We start from the raw sequence: 20,177 nt of genomic DNA on the forward strand, positions 1-20,177 counted from the left end.
ACTGACTACTTCAATGACTAATCTGTAAGATTATTCTTAGGCAAGAATACCAAAGACATAACATTAATCAGAACACTGTGCCAACATTCTACCCTGATGAAGGGTTCTATCAGATATTATAGTAAGACTTCGAAGTTAAGCTATATCAAGACGCTTTTCACTTTAATCATGAAATAATCTAAACATTAAAAAGTATGGAGAATAGAACAAAAGTTCATTTAACCTATCAACCAAATTTAACAAATGTTAACATACTGTCATAACTGCTTCAGATCTTTACTATTTTTTTTGTTAAATAAAACATTATGGATACAGTTGAAACCTTTTCTCTTTCTGTAGTCCCATTAACCTCCCTTCCCAGAGGTAAGCACTAACTGTCCTTAAGTTAGCATATCTTCTTCGTTGTTATATATTCATTCTGTTGTCATAGCCACAGAAGATAGAGTATTATTTTGTGTTTCAAATTTATAGAGTTAAGTATTTAAACTAAAGAATCTACAATACATTTTCTACTACAAACAAGAGACCATCACCTCAACACTGTATTGAAGGAATGGCCCCTTTGTGATAAGGTGATAATGTGCTATGACTTTGCTACTACAAAATTATCCTGTTCCTTTCTAAATAGGAGGGGCACCAAGGGAGTGCTTCTTTACAGAAGAATGCCAGATAATAAATGCAGAAGGAGTCACAGAGTTAGAAAAAAATCCCAATTTCTGCAACCACCAGTGACTCAGGTAAGGATCATCCATAGACACTAAAACTACTGGAAGCAACACATGCATATCGCCTCAATGTTTATCGCTCCACACACTACTTATTAGTTATAAAGATACCTTTACAACAGAGAAATCTGGTAGACAGCACCTTAACCAAATGACCTAAATACGTATCACCAGAGCTTCCAGGTCGGTGAACACATGGAGATACCAGGGAGAATGGCGCACTCCGAGAGGGCACGGAAGCTCCGCACCCTTTCCCCATGCTTTGTCCTATGCATATTTTCCACCTGGCCATTCCTGAGTTTTATCCTGTTATAAAAAACTGGTAATCCAGTAAGTTAAATAAGTAAATAAATACCGCCAATAATGGGACAAAGCAATACCAAGTGCTTCCTGATGTGATGCAACTAGGAGGAATCACCAACATCAGGGATCAGCAAACTATTTCTGTAAAGAACAGTAATAAATATTTTAGGTTTTTGTGAGCCATACAGTCTGTCACAACCGTGTAAGTGCCACTGAAACACAAAAGCAGTACATATAACATGTAGACAAATGGGTGTGGTTGTGTTTCAATAAACTTTGTTTATAAAAACAGGTGGCAGGGCTTCCCTGGTGGCGCAGTGGTTCAGAATCTGCCTGCCAATGCGGGGGGCACGGGTTCGAGCCCTGGTCTGGGAAGATCCCACATGCCGTGGAGCACCTGGGCCCGTGAGCCACAACTACTGAGCCTGCGCGTCTGGAGCCTGTGCTCTGCAACAAGAGAGGCCGCGATAGTGAGAGGCCCGCGCGCTGCGATGAAGAGTGGCCCCCGCTCACCGCAACTAGAGAAAGCCCTCGCACAGAAAGGAAGACCCAACACGGCAAAAATAAATAAATAAATAAATTTTAAAAAAACAGGTGGCAGGTCAGATTGGCCCCACAGGTCGTGGTTTGTAGATCCGCAAGCTACCTGGTAATCCTGCCAAAAATGTTTAACCTGAATCTAATCATAAGAAAACAATCAGACAAATCCAAATTGTGGGGCATTCTATGAAACACAGACCTGGATTTTCCTTTAAAAAAATCAATGCGATGACAGATAAATGAAGGTGAAGGCTGCTCCAGATGAAGGAGATTAAGAAGATGTGACTCGTCATGAAAAGACTCCAAAGAGCCTTAAATGCATGTTCCTAAGGGAAAGAAGCCAGTCTGAAAAGGCTACATACTGTATGATTCCAAGTACATGATATCCTGGAAAAAGCGAAACTAGAGACAGTAAAAAGATCAGTGGATGCCAGGGGCTTGCAGAGAGGATGAATGGGTGAAGCCTGAGGAATTTTTAGGGCAGTTAAACTATTCTGTATGATAATTCATTTGTCAAAACCCATAGAACTTAACAGCACAAAGAGTGAACCTTAATGTACGCAAAGCAAAAAACAAAAAAAAACATTTAGGAGGACAGGGGATCCCAGGAAAGAATGCAGAGGGTGACAAGAGAATACAGCTGTATTGCAAATAGATGAAATAATCTTACTGAAGAGGGTGAAAAAATGGCGCTGACCTAAATAACTTTGGCAATGAATAGATTTTTGTAAGACTAAGGCAAAAGGAACTGCACAAAAGCACTGTACTCTAGTTAATATCACGTTGTTTCCCACAGAGTACCAATTAACAACTCTGATACAGCTATACCTGCATACTGGAATTAAACAAGTAAGTAAAAGGATGGCAGATGTTGGGAACCAGGTTCCTCACTGTTGGATTGGGGACATACAGATAAGCAAGGGGAGAAGGCCGGAATGATCCACGTGATAATGGATTAGAGTTGGAAACATCAGTAAGAATTCATGTTTAACATACAGATTCAGATGGTAAACATGAAAATATTTACACATATGTATAAGTAAGTATACAGGTTCATATATTTCTTTGCTCTGTCAGTTAAGAGAGCCTAGAAGAAATGAAACCCCAGGGGTGAAGAGCATACCTAGCAGTCAGATCTTGGCTTCTAATACCATTCTCCAATAAAACAACCAGGGCTCCTAGAGAAATGGCTGACGCTAGGACTGGCTCAGGATATACAAAGTGAGCCTTAAAGTACATCTTAAACATCTTAAAGTACCAGAACTACACACAGGCGGCATATGTCAAAGGGGCATAGAAGCCAACTGAAAGAGTTTCCAATGACCAAATCTAGAATAATTTGAGTAACAAAATACATAAACTCTCCCATGCAAAAGAATTCCAAATAAATTAACTCCCCACTCCTTAACTGCGCACTGTGCATAGTGACTTCCTTCCAAAGAGTACATTATGAACAGGGAGACAACCTTACAGTGGGGAAACCTACATTACTTCAGTCAAGCGATCAAGGTCAACATCAACCGTCATAAATCATGTAGAAAGTAGGTGCCCTTGATATGATGTGATGAAAGTGACACTTTATCTTTGTGATTTTCCTCTCAAAAACCCATAACCCCAGTCTAATCATGAGAAAAGCGTCAGGAACATTCCAACAGAGGGGCATGTTATGATAGGCCTGACCAGTACTCCCCCAAACTGTCAAAGTCATCAAACTGGGAAAATCTGAGAAATTGTCACAGTTCACAGAGCCTAGGGAGACGTGACAACTAAATGTAATGTGGTATCCTGGATGGGATCCTGGAGCAGAAAATGGACCTCAGTAAAAACTAAGGAAACCTGAATAAACTATGGACTGTAATTAATAATGCATCAATATTGGTTCATTAATTGCAACAAATGCAGCATACTAATGTAAGATGTTAAAATAGGGGAAACTGTGGAGGGGAGAATTAGATATAAACAAATATATAAAAACTAAAAAGATAAAGAAAATCTTTCTAACTATTCTAGTAGTCACCCAATAGAATAGACTGCTCTACAAAGTAACATATCACCAGGAGTAACGGGGTATGAAGAATGAGTTCTGAATTGGAAGGTTGGATAAAATCTCCACAGCTTTCCTCTATTTAATAGATGAAATAATTTTACATGCAGAATCAAGATCTAAAGTATTACAAAGTATTAAAATGCTTCCAAATCAATGACTAATTAAAATGTCATATTATCTAGATAATTGGTTTATTTATTCTGAATCTAGAAAATTTGTCATCTATATAAGGTAATATATGGTACCTCTATGTTCAGAATATCTGATTAACATCAGATATGTTAATAACAGATTTGTTTGTTTTATTATATTTATATGCTTACATATAAGTATAATCTTGAGTATTTATTATTGATATATTTATACTTATTTGTAAGTGTTAGTTTATATTTACTATACTTATGTACTATATTTATACAGCTTTAGATTTTAATGGCATGGTGTAGTAGTACAATGATTCTCAATGCAGAATGGATCAAATTTAACCAAAGTTTCTTGGCTAAGGGAGAAAAACAGACACTTATGGGAAGAGACAAGGTTAAGCTATGGATGGCGAAAAGTGACTATGATAAGAAAAAAACAGCTAGAAAGGCAAGAAGGCATCTAAAATAACCCCAAAAGGTCATTCACCACAATGAACATTTCCGTCTGTGTGCAAGATTCTCTATGCCACAATGTCAAACATCCTTCCAGCTTTAAGTGTTCAAAACATTACAGCAAGGCCAACAGGCACATGAAATGATGCTCAACGTCACTAATTGTTAGAGAAATGCAAATCAAAACTATAATGAGGTCAGACCAGTCAGACCAGACCTCAGACCAGTCAGAATGGCCATCATCAAAAAGTCTACAAATAATAAATGCTGGAGAGGGTGTAAAGAAAAGGAAACCCTCCTACACTGTTGGTAGGAATGTAACTTGGTGCAGCCACTATGGAGAACAGTATGGAAGTCCCTTAAAGAACTAAAACTAGAGTTACCCTATGATCCAGCATTCCCACTCTTGGGCATATATCTGAAAAAGATGAAAACTCTTAATTTGAAAAGATATTTGCACCCCAATGTTCATTTCAGCACTATTTACAATAGCGAAGACATGGAAACAACCTAAATGTCCATTGACAGATGAATGGATAAATAAGATGTGGTACACATATATAATGGAATCCATATACATATATATACTCAGCCATAAAAAAGAGTGAAATAATGCCATTTGCAGCAACATGGATGGACCTAGAGATTATCATACTAAGTGAAGTAAGTCAGATAAAGACAAATATCATATGATATCACTTATTTGTGGAATCTAAAGTAATGATACAAATGAACTTATTTACAAAACAGAAATAGACTCACAGACATAGAAAACAAACTTATGGTTACCAAAGGGTAAGGGGTGGGGAGGATAAATTGGTAATTTGGGATTAACAGATACACACTACTATATATAAAATACGTAAACAAGGACCTACTGTATAGCACAGGGAACTATATTCAGTATCTTGTAATAACTTATAGTGGAAAAGAACCTGAAAAAGAATATGTATATATATAACTGAATCACTTTGCTGTACACCTGAAACACTGTAAATCAACTATATTTCAATTTAAAAAAACACTAGAGCAAGATGAACTAAATTCAAAGACTCTTTTGACACTGAGTGAATCCATTTACTTCAGGGATCCTCTTAAGCAAGCAAGGCGGTAGACAAAAATAAAGAGGCAACTTAGTGTAGTGTTTAGGAGGGCATGATGCACAGCTGAACAGCCTGGGCTGGACTGTAGCTTTGCCTTGTATTAGCCACGCAATCTCAGGCAAGTTTCTTAACTTCTCTCTCTGTTCCTTAGTTTCTTCATCTGTAAAATGGAGATAACAACAGTTCCTAATTTAGAAGGATGCTGTGAGGATGAAATGAGATAACCTACTTAAAGTTCTTAGCACAGTATCTGATTCAAAGTAATGCTTGCTATTATTATTATTAGTTCAAAAATTTCTCAGTTATAAGCTATTTGGTCTTTGTTATGTACACAATTCATAAAGCATAAATTCACCAGCTTTGCAGAGTTCCACAGTACCTCAAATCAGATGACAAAGACAGGCACAGAGCACACAAGTCAAAAAGGTCTGAACCCCAAAGTTTACCTTTTAATCAGTGGAACACATTTCCCACATGCACAACAGAAACAAGTAGTGGATATACTATTAGTAGCACAGGTGAAAGATGTGAGTAGGCTGGGCTGAGCGTCTAGCTGTGATCCACACCACTGCTCTAATGGGGAGCATTCTATGGTACTTGGGAAGGAAAGGACACAGTGACCCCAGGGAGAATACATCTTCCCCTGGCACTGGAGCAGCTTGAAGATTACATCTTATTCTCAAGGACTTCAGAGAACCTATTCTGCACTGTACCAAGAACACCACAGCACTCACTGTATTAACAGTAAGAAACACTGTAACCCATAACACACACAAAGATTTTAAAATAAAAAATGTAGGGATTTGTTTTTATTTCAAAACCTGAATATGCTTTTGGCGATATCTTTTCAAAAGCAGGACCCTCTTTAATTGGCAATATCTCAGTACCAACTCTCAATCTCTCCGTAACAAGTAGACTGACTAGTCTGTTTTCCCTATGGGCTTATATATCTCACTTTCTTCTTAAGCAAGTAATACTGAGCAGTGAAACCACTCAAAATGAGACCAAAAAAAAAAAGTAAGGGAGAAGAGTTTAGAAATTGTACAAAGTCAATCAGGAAGTAAAATGTCAAGAATTAACTACATTTTTTAAAGTTAGCTATACACACTTACACTGCACACACATAAACCAAGATCTTGGTCTCCCAATAGCATTCTCCAGTAACAAAATCAGAGATCCTCTGAGAAATGGCTGATCCCAGGGCTGGGGCAGAGAAAGAACAGGACATGTCTGGAACATCTTAGACCAGAAACTAAGGAAGTGCTCAAAGAAGGATTGGGGACATGTTAAAAAGACATGGACCCAGACTGAAGGGGCTACCACCGGCCAAAATGGGGATGAGTAGAGCATCAAAATAAAATAATAATAGTAAAGAATTATAATCCTTTGAATAAAGTAAGAATCCTTGAGTCCACAGTGATATAAACAAAAGATGAAATAAATGGGGCGGGGGGTGAGAATGGGGGGGGTAGGGTAAAAAGCTCTTCCTTACTGTAGAAAAACAACTAATGTATCTAAAAGGAATGATGGAATAAGAAAAATCACCATTTGCCAATCATCATCATAATAACTGATTCAGGCAAGAATCATCAAAGGATGCTGAACTAGTGGATGAAAGTCTGAGAAGCAACAGGACATTCACATAGTCTCAGAATATACCCCTACAAGTTACTTTTCAATTACAATAAAAATTTACAGTGGAGAAACCTGGCAGATATCACCTTAACCAACTGATTAAAGTCACCATTGCCAGTAATGGGGGCAGTCGACAGCATGTGCGTCCTAGTGTAAATGCACTGAGAAGTCAGCATTGTTTCAATGATTTCTCTGCCAAAAGCATAACCTAAATCTAATAATGAGAAAACACTGGAAAAACCCACCTGAGGGAGGCATTCTACAAAATAACTGGGCTGTACTATTCAAAATTGCCAATGTGATGAAATACAATAAAAGACTCCAGGATAAAGAAATTAACTCAGATTAAAGGAATTAATTAATTAATTAATTAATCTCAATAAGGTCTGTAAATTAGATAATAGCATTGTTTCAACGTTAAGTTCCTGATTTTCATCATTGTACTAGGTTTACTTAAGTGAATTCCTTGTTTTTAGAAAATACACACTGAAATATTTAGAGGTAAAAGGGAATCATGTCTGCAACATACTTCTAAAAGGTTCAGAGAAAAAAATGAAGTGGGAGAGTAAGAGAGGAAGGGGGGAGGAGGAGGAGAGAGAAAAACAAATGTAACAAAATGTTGACATTTAGGGAATCTGTGAAGAGCATCCAGCAGTTTCTGCAACTTTTCTGTGTCTGAAATTATGTCAGTTTAAAAAAATTAAGTTGGATATAAAGTACTACATCTGTCGAAACTCATAGAACAGTACACTAAGATCTGTACATTATACCATAAGATAATAATAAAAGCTTATTCTAGATGTTTCATCAAATGTTGATGATTGGAACACTTCAGTAATTAAAAACAGAGGTTAGAAACCCACCAATCAAAATGAAGACTAAATTCATGCCTGCTGCATGTTAAGCTTGAAATGATACAGTAGCACCAGTGAGGCTGGCTGTCACTTCTGTGCCCACAATGACCAGCAGCTCTCGTGACCTCCTGGCTGTACAGAGGCCTGCCACCTTCCTGTCACACTCCCCAGAAGGCCCTCTTTGTGCTCAGCCGGGTAACACTACGTTCTCTTACTAATCGGCCTCCAAATACGTAAACCCATTTGTTACAAGCAAACACAGACCTTAATTTTTTTTTTTTTAATTAAAAACAAAAAAAAAGGGAGAAGCCAAACACAATAGTGACAATCTCTGATGAGGGCAAACATGTTGCTAAATAAGCCTCAGGGAAACACTGCCGCTGATGGCAAGGCCCAGAGCAGGAGCCAGCCTCACACCTGGCTTAGAACACAGGTTAATATCTTTCCAAGTGTTTTTTAAAGATTACTATCACTCTAATAGTCAACAATTTTTTTCAAAACACTAATAAAACAAAGTGGCTGAGATGTCTCATACCTTGCTTTAGAAATACTATAAATTCCTTTACAGTTTGGTCCAACTGAACTCCATGATATACTACAGGTCTGAAATTGCGATGCTCAAATGAACGAATGAGGCGAACCGTAACGGTCACATCTTCGGAAGCCATGTGAAGAAATGCCTGTGGCGAGGGACAATAACATCAACTCATAATTATCTACAAGGCTGCACTTCCTCCATCAGCTCTTGGGCACCCAGCCCATCTCTCCCACACTGCACAGTTAACAACACAGCCCCCACACCCAGGCCAGATTCCGGGGCAACCAAAGGGTCCCAAGGTCACTCCCACCTACCCACTGCGATCCTGGACAGCTTTATCACAGTCACGGATGTTCTGACTGGTAGAAAACTGACAGGGCACAGAAGATGAACACAACTGACTCAAGGGTGTGGGTGTGCATGTATGGGGAGAAGTGGGGTTGCACTAAACATGTGACCGCTCTGGTTTGGTACACCAGCGATCTCCTCATTTGGCCCTGAGATGAAGTACACTTATATTAGCGTCAACTATCAGGCTGCATTTTGTTTTGTTTTGTTCTTTTTGTTTTGGCTGCGTTGGGTCTTCGTTGCTGTGCGCTGGCTTTCTCTAGTTGTGGTGAGCGGGAGCTACTCTTTGCTGCGGTGCGCAGGCTTCTCGCTGCGGTGGCTTCTCTTGTTGCGTAGCACAGGCTCTAGGCACACGGGCTTCAGTAGTTGTGGCTCGCGGGCTCTAGAGTGCAGGCTCAGTAGTTGTGGTGCACAGGCTTAGTTCCTCCGCGGCATGTGGGATCTTCCCGGACCGGGGCTCGAACCCGTGTCTCCTGCATTGGCAGGTGGATTCTTTTTTTTTTTTTTTTTTTTTATTTATTTATTTATTTATTTTTGGCTGTGTTGGGTCTTTGTTGCTGCGCACGGGCTTTCTCTAGTTGAGGCAAGCAGGGGCTACTCTTCGTTGCGGTGCACAGGCTTCTCATTGCAGTGGCTTCTCTTGTTGTGGAGCATGGGCTCTAGGCACACGGGCTTCAGTAGTTGTGGCACAAGGGCTCAGTAGTTGTGGCTCGTGGGCTCTAGAGCGCAGGCTCAGTAGTTGTGGCACACGGGCTTAGTTGCTCCGCGGCATGTGGGATCTTCCCGGACCAAGGCTCGAACCCATGTCTCCTGCATTGGCAGGCGGATTCTCAACCGCTGCGCCACCAGGGAAGCACCCTGGCAGGTGGATTCTTAACCACTGCACCACCAGGGAAGCCCCAGGCTGCATTTTAATTTCACAAATGCTGCCAGATTTCAGGAAGGATTTAATCACGTGCCACGGTATCATCCATCTTCCACACTATTATTTAATTTGAATATGTTTATTTCATCCTAAAGCTATGTATTGGGTTGGCCAAAAGGTTCTTTCGGTTTTTTCTGTAAGATGGCTCTAGCAGCACTTGGTTGTCTTTAACTTCATTCAAAACAATTATGTTAGATTGTATTGTGACAGCTGTCATATCAGAGTGCATTTAAAAAGAGACTTATCAAAATTGGTGAATTTTTGTGTAGCCATTTTAATATTGAAGATGGAAAAAAGAAAGCAACGTTTTTGGCATATTATGCTTTATTATTTCAGGAAAGGTAAAAACGAAACCAAAATGCAAAAAAAGACTTGTGCAGTGTACGGAGAAGGTGCTATGACTGATTGAACATGTCAAAAGTGGTTTGCAAAGTTTTGTGCTGGAGATTTCTCGCTGGATGATGGTCCATGGTCGGGTAGACCAGTTGAAGTTGATAGCGATCAAATCGAAACAACAATTGAGAACAATCAACGTTATACCACACGGGAGATAGCCGACATACTCCAAATATCCAAATCAAGCTTTGAAAATCATTTGCACCAGCTTGGTTATGTTCATTGCTTTGATGTTTGGGTTCCACATAAGTTAAGTAAAAAAAACCTTCTTGACCATATTCCCGTGTGCGATTCTCTACTTAAACATGATGAAAACGTTCCATTTTTAAAACAAATTGTGACAGGTGATGAAAAAATGGATACTGTACAATAATGTGGAACGGAAGAGATCGTGGGGCAGGCAAAATGCACCACCACTGACCACACCAAAGGCCGGTCTTCATCCAAAGAAGGTGATGTTGTGTATATGGTGGGATTGGAAGGGAGTCCTCTATTATGAGCTCCTTCTGGAAAACCAAACGCTTAATTCCAACAAGCACTGCTCCCAATTAGACCAACTGAAAGCAGTACTCAACGAAAAGCGTCCAGAATTAGTCAACAGAAAAACACATAATCTGCCATCAGGATAACACAAGACCACGTGTTTCTTTGATGACCAGGCAAAAACTGTTACAGATTTAATTCTATCATCAAACCAGGAGGTATTATATTCATTTAAGGATGAGGAAAGACTCAGAGAGATTGCACTAATTGCCCAAGGTCATATAGCTGATAAAATATGAAGCCAGGATTCAAGCACCAATTTAATTCCAAATCCAATGCTCTCTCTAATGCACTGTTCGAAAAATCATCCCAAACTATTTCCTCCAAAATATCTGCAAAGTTGCCAATGTTTTTTTTTTTTTAATGAATTTATTTATTTATTTTTGGGTGTGTTGGGTCTTCGTTTCTGTGCGAGGGCTTTCTCTAGTTGCGGCGAGCGGGGGCCACTCTTCATCGCGGTGCGCGGGCCTCTCACTATCGTGGCCTCTCTTGTTGCGGAGCACAGGCTCCAGACGCGCAGGCTCAGTAGTTGTGGCTCACGGGCCTAGTTGCTCCGCGGCATGTGGGATCTTCCCAGACCAGGGCTCGAACCCGTGTCCCCTGCACTGGCAGGCAGATTCTCAACCACTGCGCCACCAGGGAAGCCCCGTTGCCAATGTTTTAAAAAAAAAATTATGGTATATTTCTAACTAGTAGCAACTCCTTCATGCTTTCAACTTTGCATACAACTTACAGCCATAATATGCAAGTACTAAAAAAATACCTGTAATGAGGGGAAAGCAGGGAGTGGGGGCGGGGGGGTGGGTGGTGGTGGTGGGATAAACTGGGAGATTGGGATTGACATATATACACTAATATGTATAAAATAGATAACTAATAAGAACCTGCTATATTAAGAATAAAATTCCAGAATAAAAAAATCCTGTAATACTAATAACATAAGAAAAGATGTCCAACCTCACCAGTAATCAGTGAAATTCAAAATAACCATGAGATATATTACTCATCAAACTGACAAACAAAAAAGTCTGACAATACCTAGTGTTGGCAAGGGTGCAGAACCAGTTAAGGCTGGCATCCAAACAGGTTCTACTTTTGGAGACAATTTGGCAATACTTAGTAAAGCTGAAGATTCACATACCTTTCAATCCATCAATTTCATTCATAGGTAGGTGTCCTGGGGACTCTCTCACACATGGCACAAGGAGAACTGTAAAAGAACATTAATAGTAACATCATTTGTTAATCGCAAAAACTGGAAACGACTAAATGTCCATCAGCAGGAGGACAGATAATTATGACATTTTCGTACAACGAAATTAGTTCAAGCAGTGAAAATGAATGAACCTGAACTATGCACATCAACACAGATGAAATCTCAGAAACAGTAAGGTGAATGGAAAAAAATCAAGCTGCAAAAGCATCAGACTACACTACCATTTACATAAAGTTCAAAAGCATAACTTTTATTATGTTTAAAAGGAGATGATTAATTGTTCTTTCTGAGGCAAAGAAAGGATTATGCAATTAGGGAGAGGTAAAACCGTCGTTCCAATTATACTGGTTGCACTTTATATCTTAAGTAGGATGTTAGGTATAGGGATAGTATAAATTACTATTCTTTAAGCCTTTTAGTGTATCTGGAATACTTCATAATATACACAAATAAGCCACACTAATTTGGCCTAGAAAGTCTCTCTGAATCATAGAATGCTTACACAAATATTTTACGAAGTTTGAGAGAATATACAGTATATTATGCATGAAAAGCAAAGATTCAGCTGTTTTAATGCATAAAATAATCTGCAATTATAATTAGTATACTGTTTATAATTAAACAAGTGGTTTTTAAGGAACTAAAAATAATATTTTCCCTCTAAATTAAATCTTTTGATAATTCCATTATTAAATTAAATCTTTTGATAATTCTATTATTAGCTACTATACTATTTGTTATTTTTTGTTGTTGTTATCTAATTCCTTTATTTTTGAGTACTGTGCAGCAAATTCCAGATTTCATATAATTTCACCCTGTAACACTTCAGTATGTGTCTCTAACACTGAACACTTAAAAAATAAAACTAAAATGTCATTATCATACCTAACAAAACTAATAGCAAATACTCAATTTCATCTAATACTCAGTCCATGTTTGATTTTCTCTGCCTCCAAAACGTCTTTTTTACAGTTAGCCTGTTTGATTTAGAATCCAGAGTCTACATACTTTGACTTATATATACAAAAAATTTTAAATTAGGAACATACAGTGCAAGCTCTTTATAATCTGCCTTTTAAATTAACTTCTTATGCACATTTTCCCATGTATTAAATATTTTTCTTCAATGATTTTTAAGGTCTGTACAACATTCCATACTCCTTACCTCCAACATCTTACTATTGGACATTTAGCATATTTTCAAATATATCACCCATGAGAAAGGCTCTGATATACATACACGAGAAATGACTCATGAGAAGTAGAAAACCTGGGCTCAAGATGAATAAGCATATTTGTTAGATTTTTTGATACTGCCAAATTGCTCTGCAGAGGTCTACATCAGTTTTCCCATGAACAGTGTATTCCTTGCAAACACTAGATATTATAATAGAAAAATTATTATTACTTTTATCCAAATCAATAGGTAAAATAATATCTTTTTATTTATTTGCATTCTTTAGTGTGGTTAAACATGACCAAAAACCAAACCAAACAAACAAACCAAAAAACCCTTACAAACCAACAACGAAAATGTAAAACATATCAGAAAAGTGGACAAAGAATATGAACATAAAAATTTCCAAAAAAATACACTATTTGTTATTAAATCTGGTTTTACAGTGCTTCCCAAAAATTCTGACCCTAGAATCTACCAAATAATGGCAGTTCAGCAAGACATTTACAATTTAAAATATACTGAGGTACTTAATAAAGAATCTCTCTCAAGAAAGGGATATTATAAAAGATTCCGTATTTTAGAAGCAGTGTTAACAGGTCTGTGAAAATTATGACCAACTTCTTCCTCCTCTCACCAAGCCCCCAAAACAACAAAGAAGCCCTCCAAAGCACACCAGACATATACATCCAAACATGCTGGGAAGCCCTGTAATACAGTCCAAGTTCCCAAAGAGTTTAGAGCTGGACAGATCTAACTTAATTATTGACTCTACCTCTTAGCCCCAACACATAGTTGGATCTCACACAGCTGGATCTCAATAAATAGTAGCTGCTTTTATCAACAGTCTACTTGGGGTTAAATAGGTTTGGGCATAAAGACAGCTCATGTAGGCAGCAGATAAAGATACGAGATTCCCAGGTACAATGAAATAAATGATATAAATGGTCTAACCAAGGAGGCTGGGCAAGCTAGCATATGCATGCCTTATGAAACTTTTCTAATTGTAGGTTTGTTTCTTCCACTTAATAAAAAGCTGCCCATATATTGTACTTAAATAGTTGAAGTTTTCAATTTAAAACTCCAAATTTGCATTAATATCTAATTTTGGTCAACAACATATGGTCATCTTCATCAGAAATTTGTTGTAATTTATACTCAGTAACTAAACCATATTAGCTACTATCAGAATGAAGCCATTATTTAATTTGCCTCAAGGACTGTTGGAAATACAGCTTGTTAGTTTAGAGAGCCAGACATACTGTAGAGACAGCTTGGAAAGCCAGTATTACAAATTATAAATGTGACATTTTCCCAGAAGGCTTGACCTACTTTAAAAAAATGAATCTGATCAAGTTTAAAAGGCATTCCTCAAATGAAGGGACAGAGAGGCAATTGGCTAAATTGTTAAGAAGTCAATAACATGAAAAGATGATCAACTTTACTAGTAACTAAAGAACTGAAAATAGAAATAGTAAGATACCAAGTTGCCATCAGATTGGTAAAATATTTTTAAATTAAAAACTGGCCACACCGGTGTTGGCAAGGGTATAGAAAAATAAATATTTTATGTACTCTTGCTAAGAACATAAAATGATACAGCCTTTCTGGAGAGGAGTGGGGTAATCTATATCAAAATTTTAAATTTGCCTACCCTTTGACGTGGCAATTTCTCTTCTACTAATTTACCTGGAAGATAATCACATCAAATATTTTAAAAATCCATGTGTTTATAACAATACGGTTTAAAAAGCCAATTAGTCACTCTGGAGCTAAAAGGGCACTTATTTGTTTTTCTGAAAACTGGCTTACCAAGGTGGGGAGGTGGGCATCGAAAATAAGAAAAATAACCAAATTCTTATACAGACTGTATTTCAAGGTTACCAAATGGCTGATGAAAAAGTTCTTCTTTATAGAAGAATTACAGCCAAAAAGCACTGAAGGAAAGATAGAATTTAAAAATCATGATTTACATATTTATCAAAATGGCTAAAACAAAACAGTGATAACATCAAATGTTGGTGAGGGTGCAGAGAAACTAGATCTTTCATTCATTGCTGATGGGAATGCAAAACCGTATAGCCACTCTGGAAAAGAATGGCAGTTTCTTACACAACTAAACATGTGTTTATCACAGACCTAGCAAATACACTCTTGAGTATTTATGCCAGAGAAATGAAAACTTATGTTCACACAAAAACCTATACATGAATGCTCATAGCATATTCACGTGTAATACCCCAAAACTGGAAACCCAAATGTCCTTCAACATGTGAATGGTTAAACCAACTGTGGTATATTCATATCATGAAACACTGAGTAATAAAAAGGAATAAACTGTTGATACACGTAACAATTTTGATGGATCTTAAGGGAATTTAAACTGAAAAAAAAAAAAAACCAACCTCAGAACATTACATACTGCGTAGTCCCATTTGTATGTCATTCTTGTAATGACAAAATTATAGAAACGGAGAACAGTGTTCTGGAGGTCAGCGGGGAGGGAAGGAGGTGGCTGTGGCTATAAATGGGTAGCATGAGAGATCCTTGTGATGGAACGGATTCCTGACCATGGTGTTATCCACATTTATCTACACATGTGATAAAACTGCATAAAACTAAATGCACATGCCCGTGCATACATGCATACATAAGAAAATGTAAAACCAGTGAAATCTAAATATGGTCCATGGATTGTATCAACATCAATTCCCTGGATGTGATACTAGACTACACTGAAGCAGGATGTTACCCTTGGGGAAAACTGGATGAAGGGCATACAGGATCACTCTGTACTCTTTCTTACAACTGCATGTGAATCTACAATTATCTCAAAAGTTGCTAAAAGCCATCATTTTGAAAACCCTAATGAAATAATGAATGTAGGCAATGATCATAAAGGGGTGTCAAAACCATTAGGTAAAAGACTGATGGGAAACTTTAGAATGAATACTGCAGGGGCTGACAACACTTGAACTTAGTAATCAAACTTAACAAATGAATCAAGCCTCCAGATCTAACTCCTGGTTTATGGGCTATGATGGTGTCTGGAAGAACAAGTTAAATGACACCATAAGGAGGTCATCAGCCAAGTTCAGACTGTGGAAAATTCTACTGAATAAATGACTTGTTTTCTTCAACAAATAATTAGCATGAGATATATAGAAGGAGAGGAAGGTTATAAACCAAGAGACTTAAAAGAGATATATCAACCAATGTTTAGACCTTGCACGGATCCTTATTTGCATAATATTAGATGATATTAGGAATTAATATCAACTCTGTTTATTTAATATTATTATGCTTCTGAGTCTTTAACTTAAAAGACTGAGGTATATAGGTGAAACGGTATTATGACTGGTACTTGCTTTCAAATACTCTGACAGAGGGAAAACAATTATGGATGTGTAGATTATTTAAAAAATTGTAGAACATTGGTAACTGCTGAAGCTGGGTGTATGTGGGACCTTATCATACTACTCAATTTTTTTTTTCAATTTTTTTTTTTATATGCTTAAAATTTTTCATAGTAAAATCATTTTAAGAGAAGATAAGTGCACAAAGATGTACATTCAAGGAAGATTTTTTCATTGATGTGTTTCTAATAGTTTATAAAAATTAGAATCCATCTAAATGTTCATCAATGAAGACCTAGTTAAGTAAATATGTCACGCCATAAAATAAAATCCCCTGCAGACATTAAAGGGTGAAATGGATCCAGGGATACTAACTTTAAAAGATGGCTATGACGTATTAGTGAATATTAGCTCTTGCCTGTTACTTGGTTTATTTATCTTTAATATTGCTTGATGTTTTAATAATGATTATGTGTTTTGGAATTAGGCTAATTTCCCTGTATACTTACATTTGCACTTTTCTGATGTATGTGGTATACAGCAACAAAAAGTTATTTTTAAAGCTAAAGTATTTCTACTTCCTTTAAGAAAAAAGAGCTAACTGAACAAAGCAAACAAAACAGAACTTATCAAACACTGTACAGAACAGAGAGGGTCGGAACCTTAGTTATACTACTGACACGTATTGAGGGACGCCAACTAAATCCGGAAAGTATTGAGCAGTGAGGGGCACTAGGAGCAGGTCACATGCCCAGGATAAGTCTACACCTGCCCGAGGTGCACGAAAGGCCTTCCATACTCAGCCCCTCCCTACCCCTCAGATGGTATTCGTCCCCACCACAGCCCACTTTGCACATGTCACGCCGGCAGCAACAACTGCCCATGATTTCCACACGTAGCAGGCTGTTCCAAGCCTCCTCCGCACCTCTCCACCCCCAGCTTCTCCCCAGGCTCCCTGTGCCCCTCACCTCTTCCCCTCACCACACAGGCAGGCAGCCCCCGAAACTGGCCCGGGACCACCTGCCCCGGGACAGCATCAGTCAGCTCCTCCTCTGCCCCAGCTCAGCGAAGACCCCTCTGTCCCCCCACAGCGCCTGACCGTGTCATACTGCAGTCATCTGTTCATGGTTTATTTTTGTAAACCCAGCAGCGTGTGCGTCATGAGGCACAGCAGAGCCCCCATCGATGTCTGGATAACTGCAGGGCTGAGGAACGCCGGAATTCCTCCTGACACATCAGTCCTGCACTACAGACATAGTACCCAGGGTCTATGAGCTCTTCCAGGGCCATGAAAATGTTTGAGACCTGAAGAAAAACCTCATTGCTCCAGAATATGAAAACCTTTAAAAATCAAAATTAACATTTAAGTAACTACCTACAACACGTAACATTTCAACAGCAACTCAACTCGACTTATATATGTTTGATTTAATACAGGATATAGGTCCATTTTTTACAATGTAGGGTGGGGATCTGAAAAGTAACAGTGCCTAGGGCTTAGGAAGGTCTTTAAACTTCCCTGCCTAAAAAAACCTGTTCTCGCTGGTACCTTACCCAGCTGGTTTGGGATAATGAAGAAAAAACCCATATCCAAAGCAAAGCAAAACTCTTAAAAACAAACAAACAAAGCAAACACAAAACCCATGCAGGAATGACCTCACATGGAGCTCCCACGTCCCTGACAGGTAACCACTGCATCATCAGAGCCAAGAATGGATGTAGCCCAGCACCCTCCCTTCCTGGACCAGCCTTACGGGTCAGGTTGAAGCTGCTTTTTATGGCCCAGGATCCAGCGGCCTGAACAGGGAAGGTGGAAATTCAGCATGGAATGGTCAGGGAAAGTCAAGACAAGCTGCAAGCCAGGTTCGCTAACAGCCTAACAGCTCTCATTCCGAAGCTGGCTCCTCTCCCCGAGGCAAAGTTCTGAGCTAAAGAGCTGTAAACCAGCTTGGTGGGGGTTGGCTCCTGAGGTGAACAAAAAGCTCAGAGCCCAGCATTATGATAAGCACAAAACATGCAAATGCATAAAATACTCGACTGATGACCTCTCTCAGCTTAAAAAAAAAAAAAAAGTAACTACAGCCAATTCTGGTTACTCGCAGTGGATAAAAAGTAACTACAGCCAATTCCGCTTACTCGCAGTGGAAAATGTCTGTAAAGTGGTCGTGAACACTGAATTCGTGAATACCGAACCACTGCTCCTAGGGAAATACAGGGCCAGGTTCTGGGGAGCCTCTGGTTCCTCTAGCCACAACATTTTCATCAGCCAATAAATACATGACCTTGTTTTATGTGCGTTTCTGTTGAAAGACACCTTATTTGGCATATATTGTTGATTCATGAACGCTGAACTCACAGCCAACAGTATTACAAGTCATGCCTGAACAAAGCTTACCTAATGCACGGATTTTCTCTGTAAGGCACACACAGCCCTCTTGCACTTAGGAACACTAGATGGCACTACGTTTGGGGGCCATTTTAAACAGCGACACCACCAACAACAAGCATAAAAATGTGAAAAGCATGGCATTAAATAAAGCACAATGCAGACAACTGTTTACAGTATGAGCTGAAACAAGACAGCAGCAAGTTGCCTGGTTTGACCTCAGCTGGTAACGTGAATTTTGTTGATTCAAATGTGTCACTGGGGAATGCACATCCGGGAATGACCAAGAAAGTGCCTGAGTATTGCTTTTACTCACAAGTAAATTTTAGTGAGTAGGCAAATTCACAAATACACAATCTGTGAATAATGAGAACTGACTGTATTACCAAAAAGAAAAAAGAAAAAAAAGTGCTTTCCAGTATTTGAAGAAAGCATGCTCTTGATCTTTTTGTAAGAGAATGGAAGAGAATCCAAAATGTCCTTACGAGTTAGAAGCTTTAAGTGTAGAAAAAGCACTCAGCACTCGGGCAGTTAGCATGGAGAAGATTTTATAACCACCAGGCAAAAGAGTGCACTGGCTGACTTTCCTTTCCACAACAGGCAGGAGAAGGGGTGTATGCGACTTGAAAATTAACAGACTCCTAAGGTGAATCATTTTGAAAAACTACAATATTTTGTAAAGTTATACCTACTCCCTAAATTTAAGTATTGTAAAATCAAATTTGTCATATATGAAGTTTGCTTTAAACCTTGTCTTACCCATATGAAAAAGGTACAACTTTCAAAGAACTAACATTCTAACCACATACAAAAATATATATGTATATTACTCACACTAAATGCTTAATTTTCCTCTAGATTTAGGAACTAATATTACAGGGCGAAGAGTCTATTTGCCTTCCTTTTGAAACAAATCAATAAAAAGAAGATAAGAAATATAGTTTATTGTTCTTTTACATGAGGAAACTAAACTGGCATAGATGATCAGGTATAAAAGTAGGAAAAAGAAGACTTCTGCTAAGATTCATCATTACTCAATATGTAAATGATTCTGACAATGATTTTGGAGTAAATAAACATATGTACTACTAAATATCATCCAAGTATGTCATTTTACCCCTTAAAAAGTTGTTTAAGGGAGAGGGAAAAAACCTCCAGAGAGAGAGAGAGGGAAAAAACCTACATTCTCTTTATTACTCTTCTTAAAAATACTGAGCACCTAGCACACTGCTAAGTAGGTGAATGAGAAATGTTCACCTTTTAAAGAGAATACAACCTTGGTAAATTAGTAACTTTATATAAAATTCCAATTTAACTAAAGTTCATAAGAATGACAAATTATAATCAAGTCACATTTAAGACTATGCCTAAAATGTTAATTCCATTTTAATCTATTCTGGCCGACTTCAAAAGCATAATTTTTTTTAAACTTTTAAATGGAAAACAAAATTTTATTCTAAAAATAGATCTTGGTAACAATGAAATACCA

At 38.2% G+C, this 20,177-nt stretch overlaps 1 protein-coding gene across 2 annotated transcripts in view; it reads right to left on the bottom strand.

The window, feature by feature from the left end:
- Positions 1-20,177, bottom strand: part of C5H2orf76 (chromosome 5 C2orf76 homolog) — an 84,341-nt gene that overhangs the window by 44,335 nt on the left and 19,829 nt on the right. Inside the window, exons 2-3 of one of the 2 annotated variants that reach the window (XM_068545270.1) lie at positions 11,695-11,763; positions 8,339-8,483 (exon numbers count right to left, since the gene is read on the bottom strand). In XM_068545270.1, coding sequence (XP_068401371.1) covers positions 8,339-8,471 — 133 coding nt within the window. In that variant the 5' untranslated portion in view covers positions 8,472-8,483; positions 11,695-11,763. The remainder of the gene's footprint in view (positions 1-8,338; positions 8,484-11,694; positions 11,764-20,177) is intronic. The other variant, XM_068545271.1, reaches the window with a different exon arrangement.

This window comes from Eschrichtius robustus, chromosome 5 (assembly GCF_028021215.1).
Source record: "Eschrichtius robustus isolate mEscRob2 chromosome 5, mEscRob2.pri, whole genome shotgun sequence".
Lineage (NCBI taxonomy): Eukaryota > Metazoa > Chordata > Mammalia > Artiodactyla > Eschrichtiidae > Eschrichtius > Eschrichtius robustus.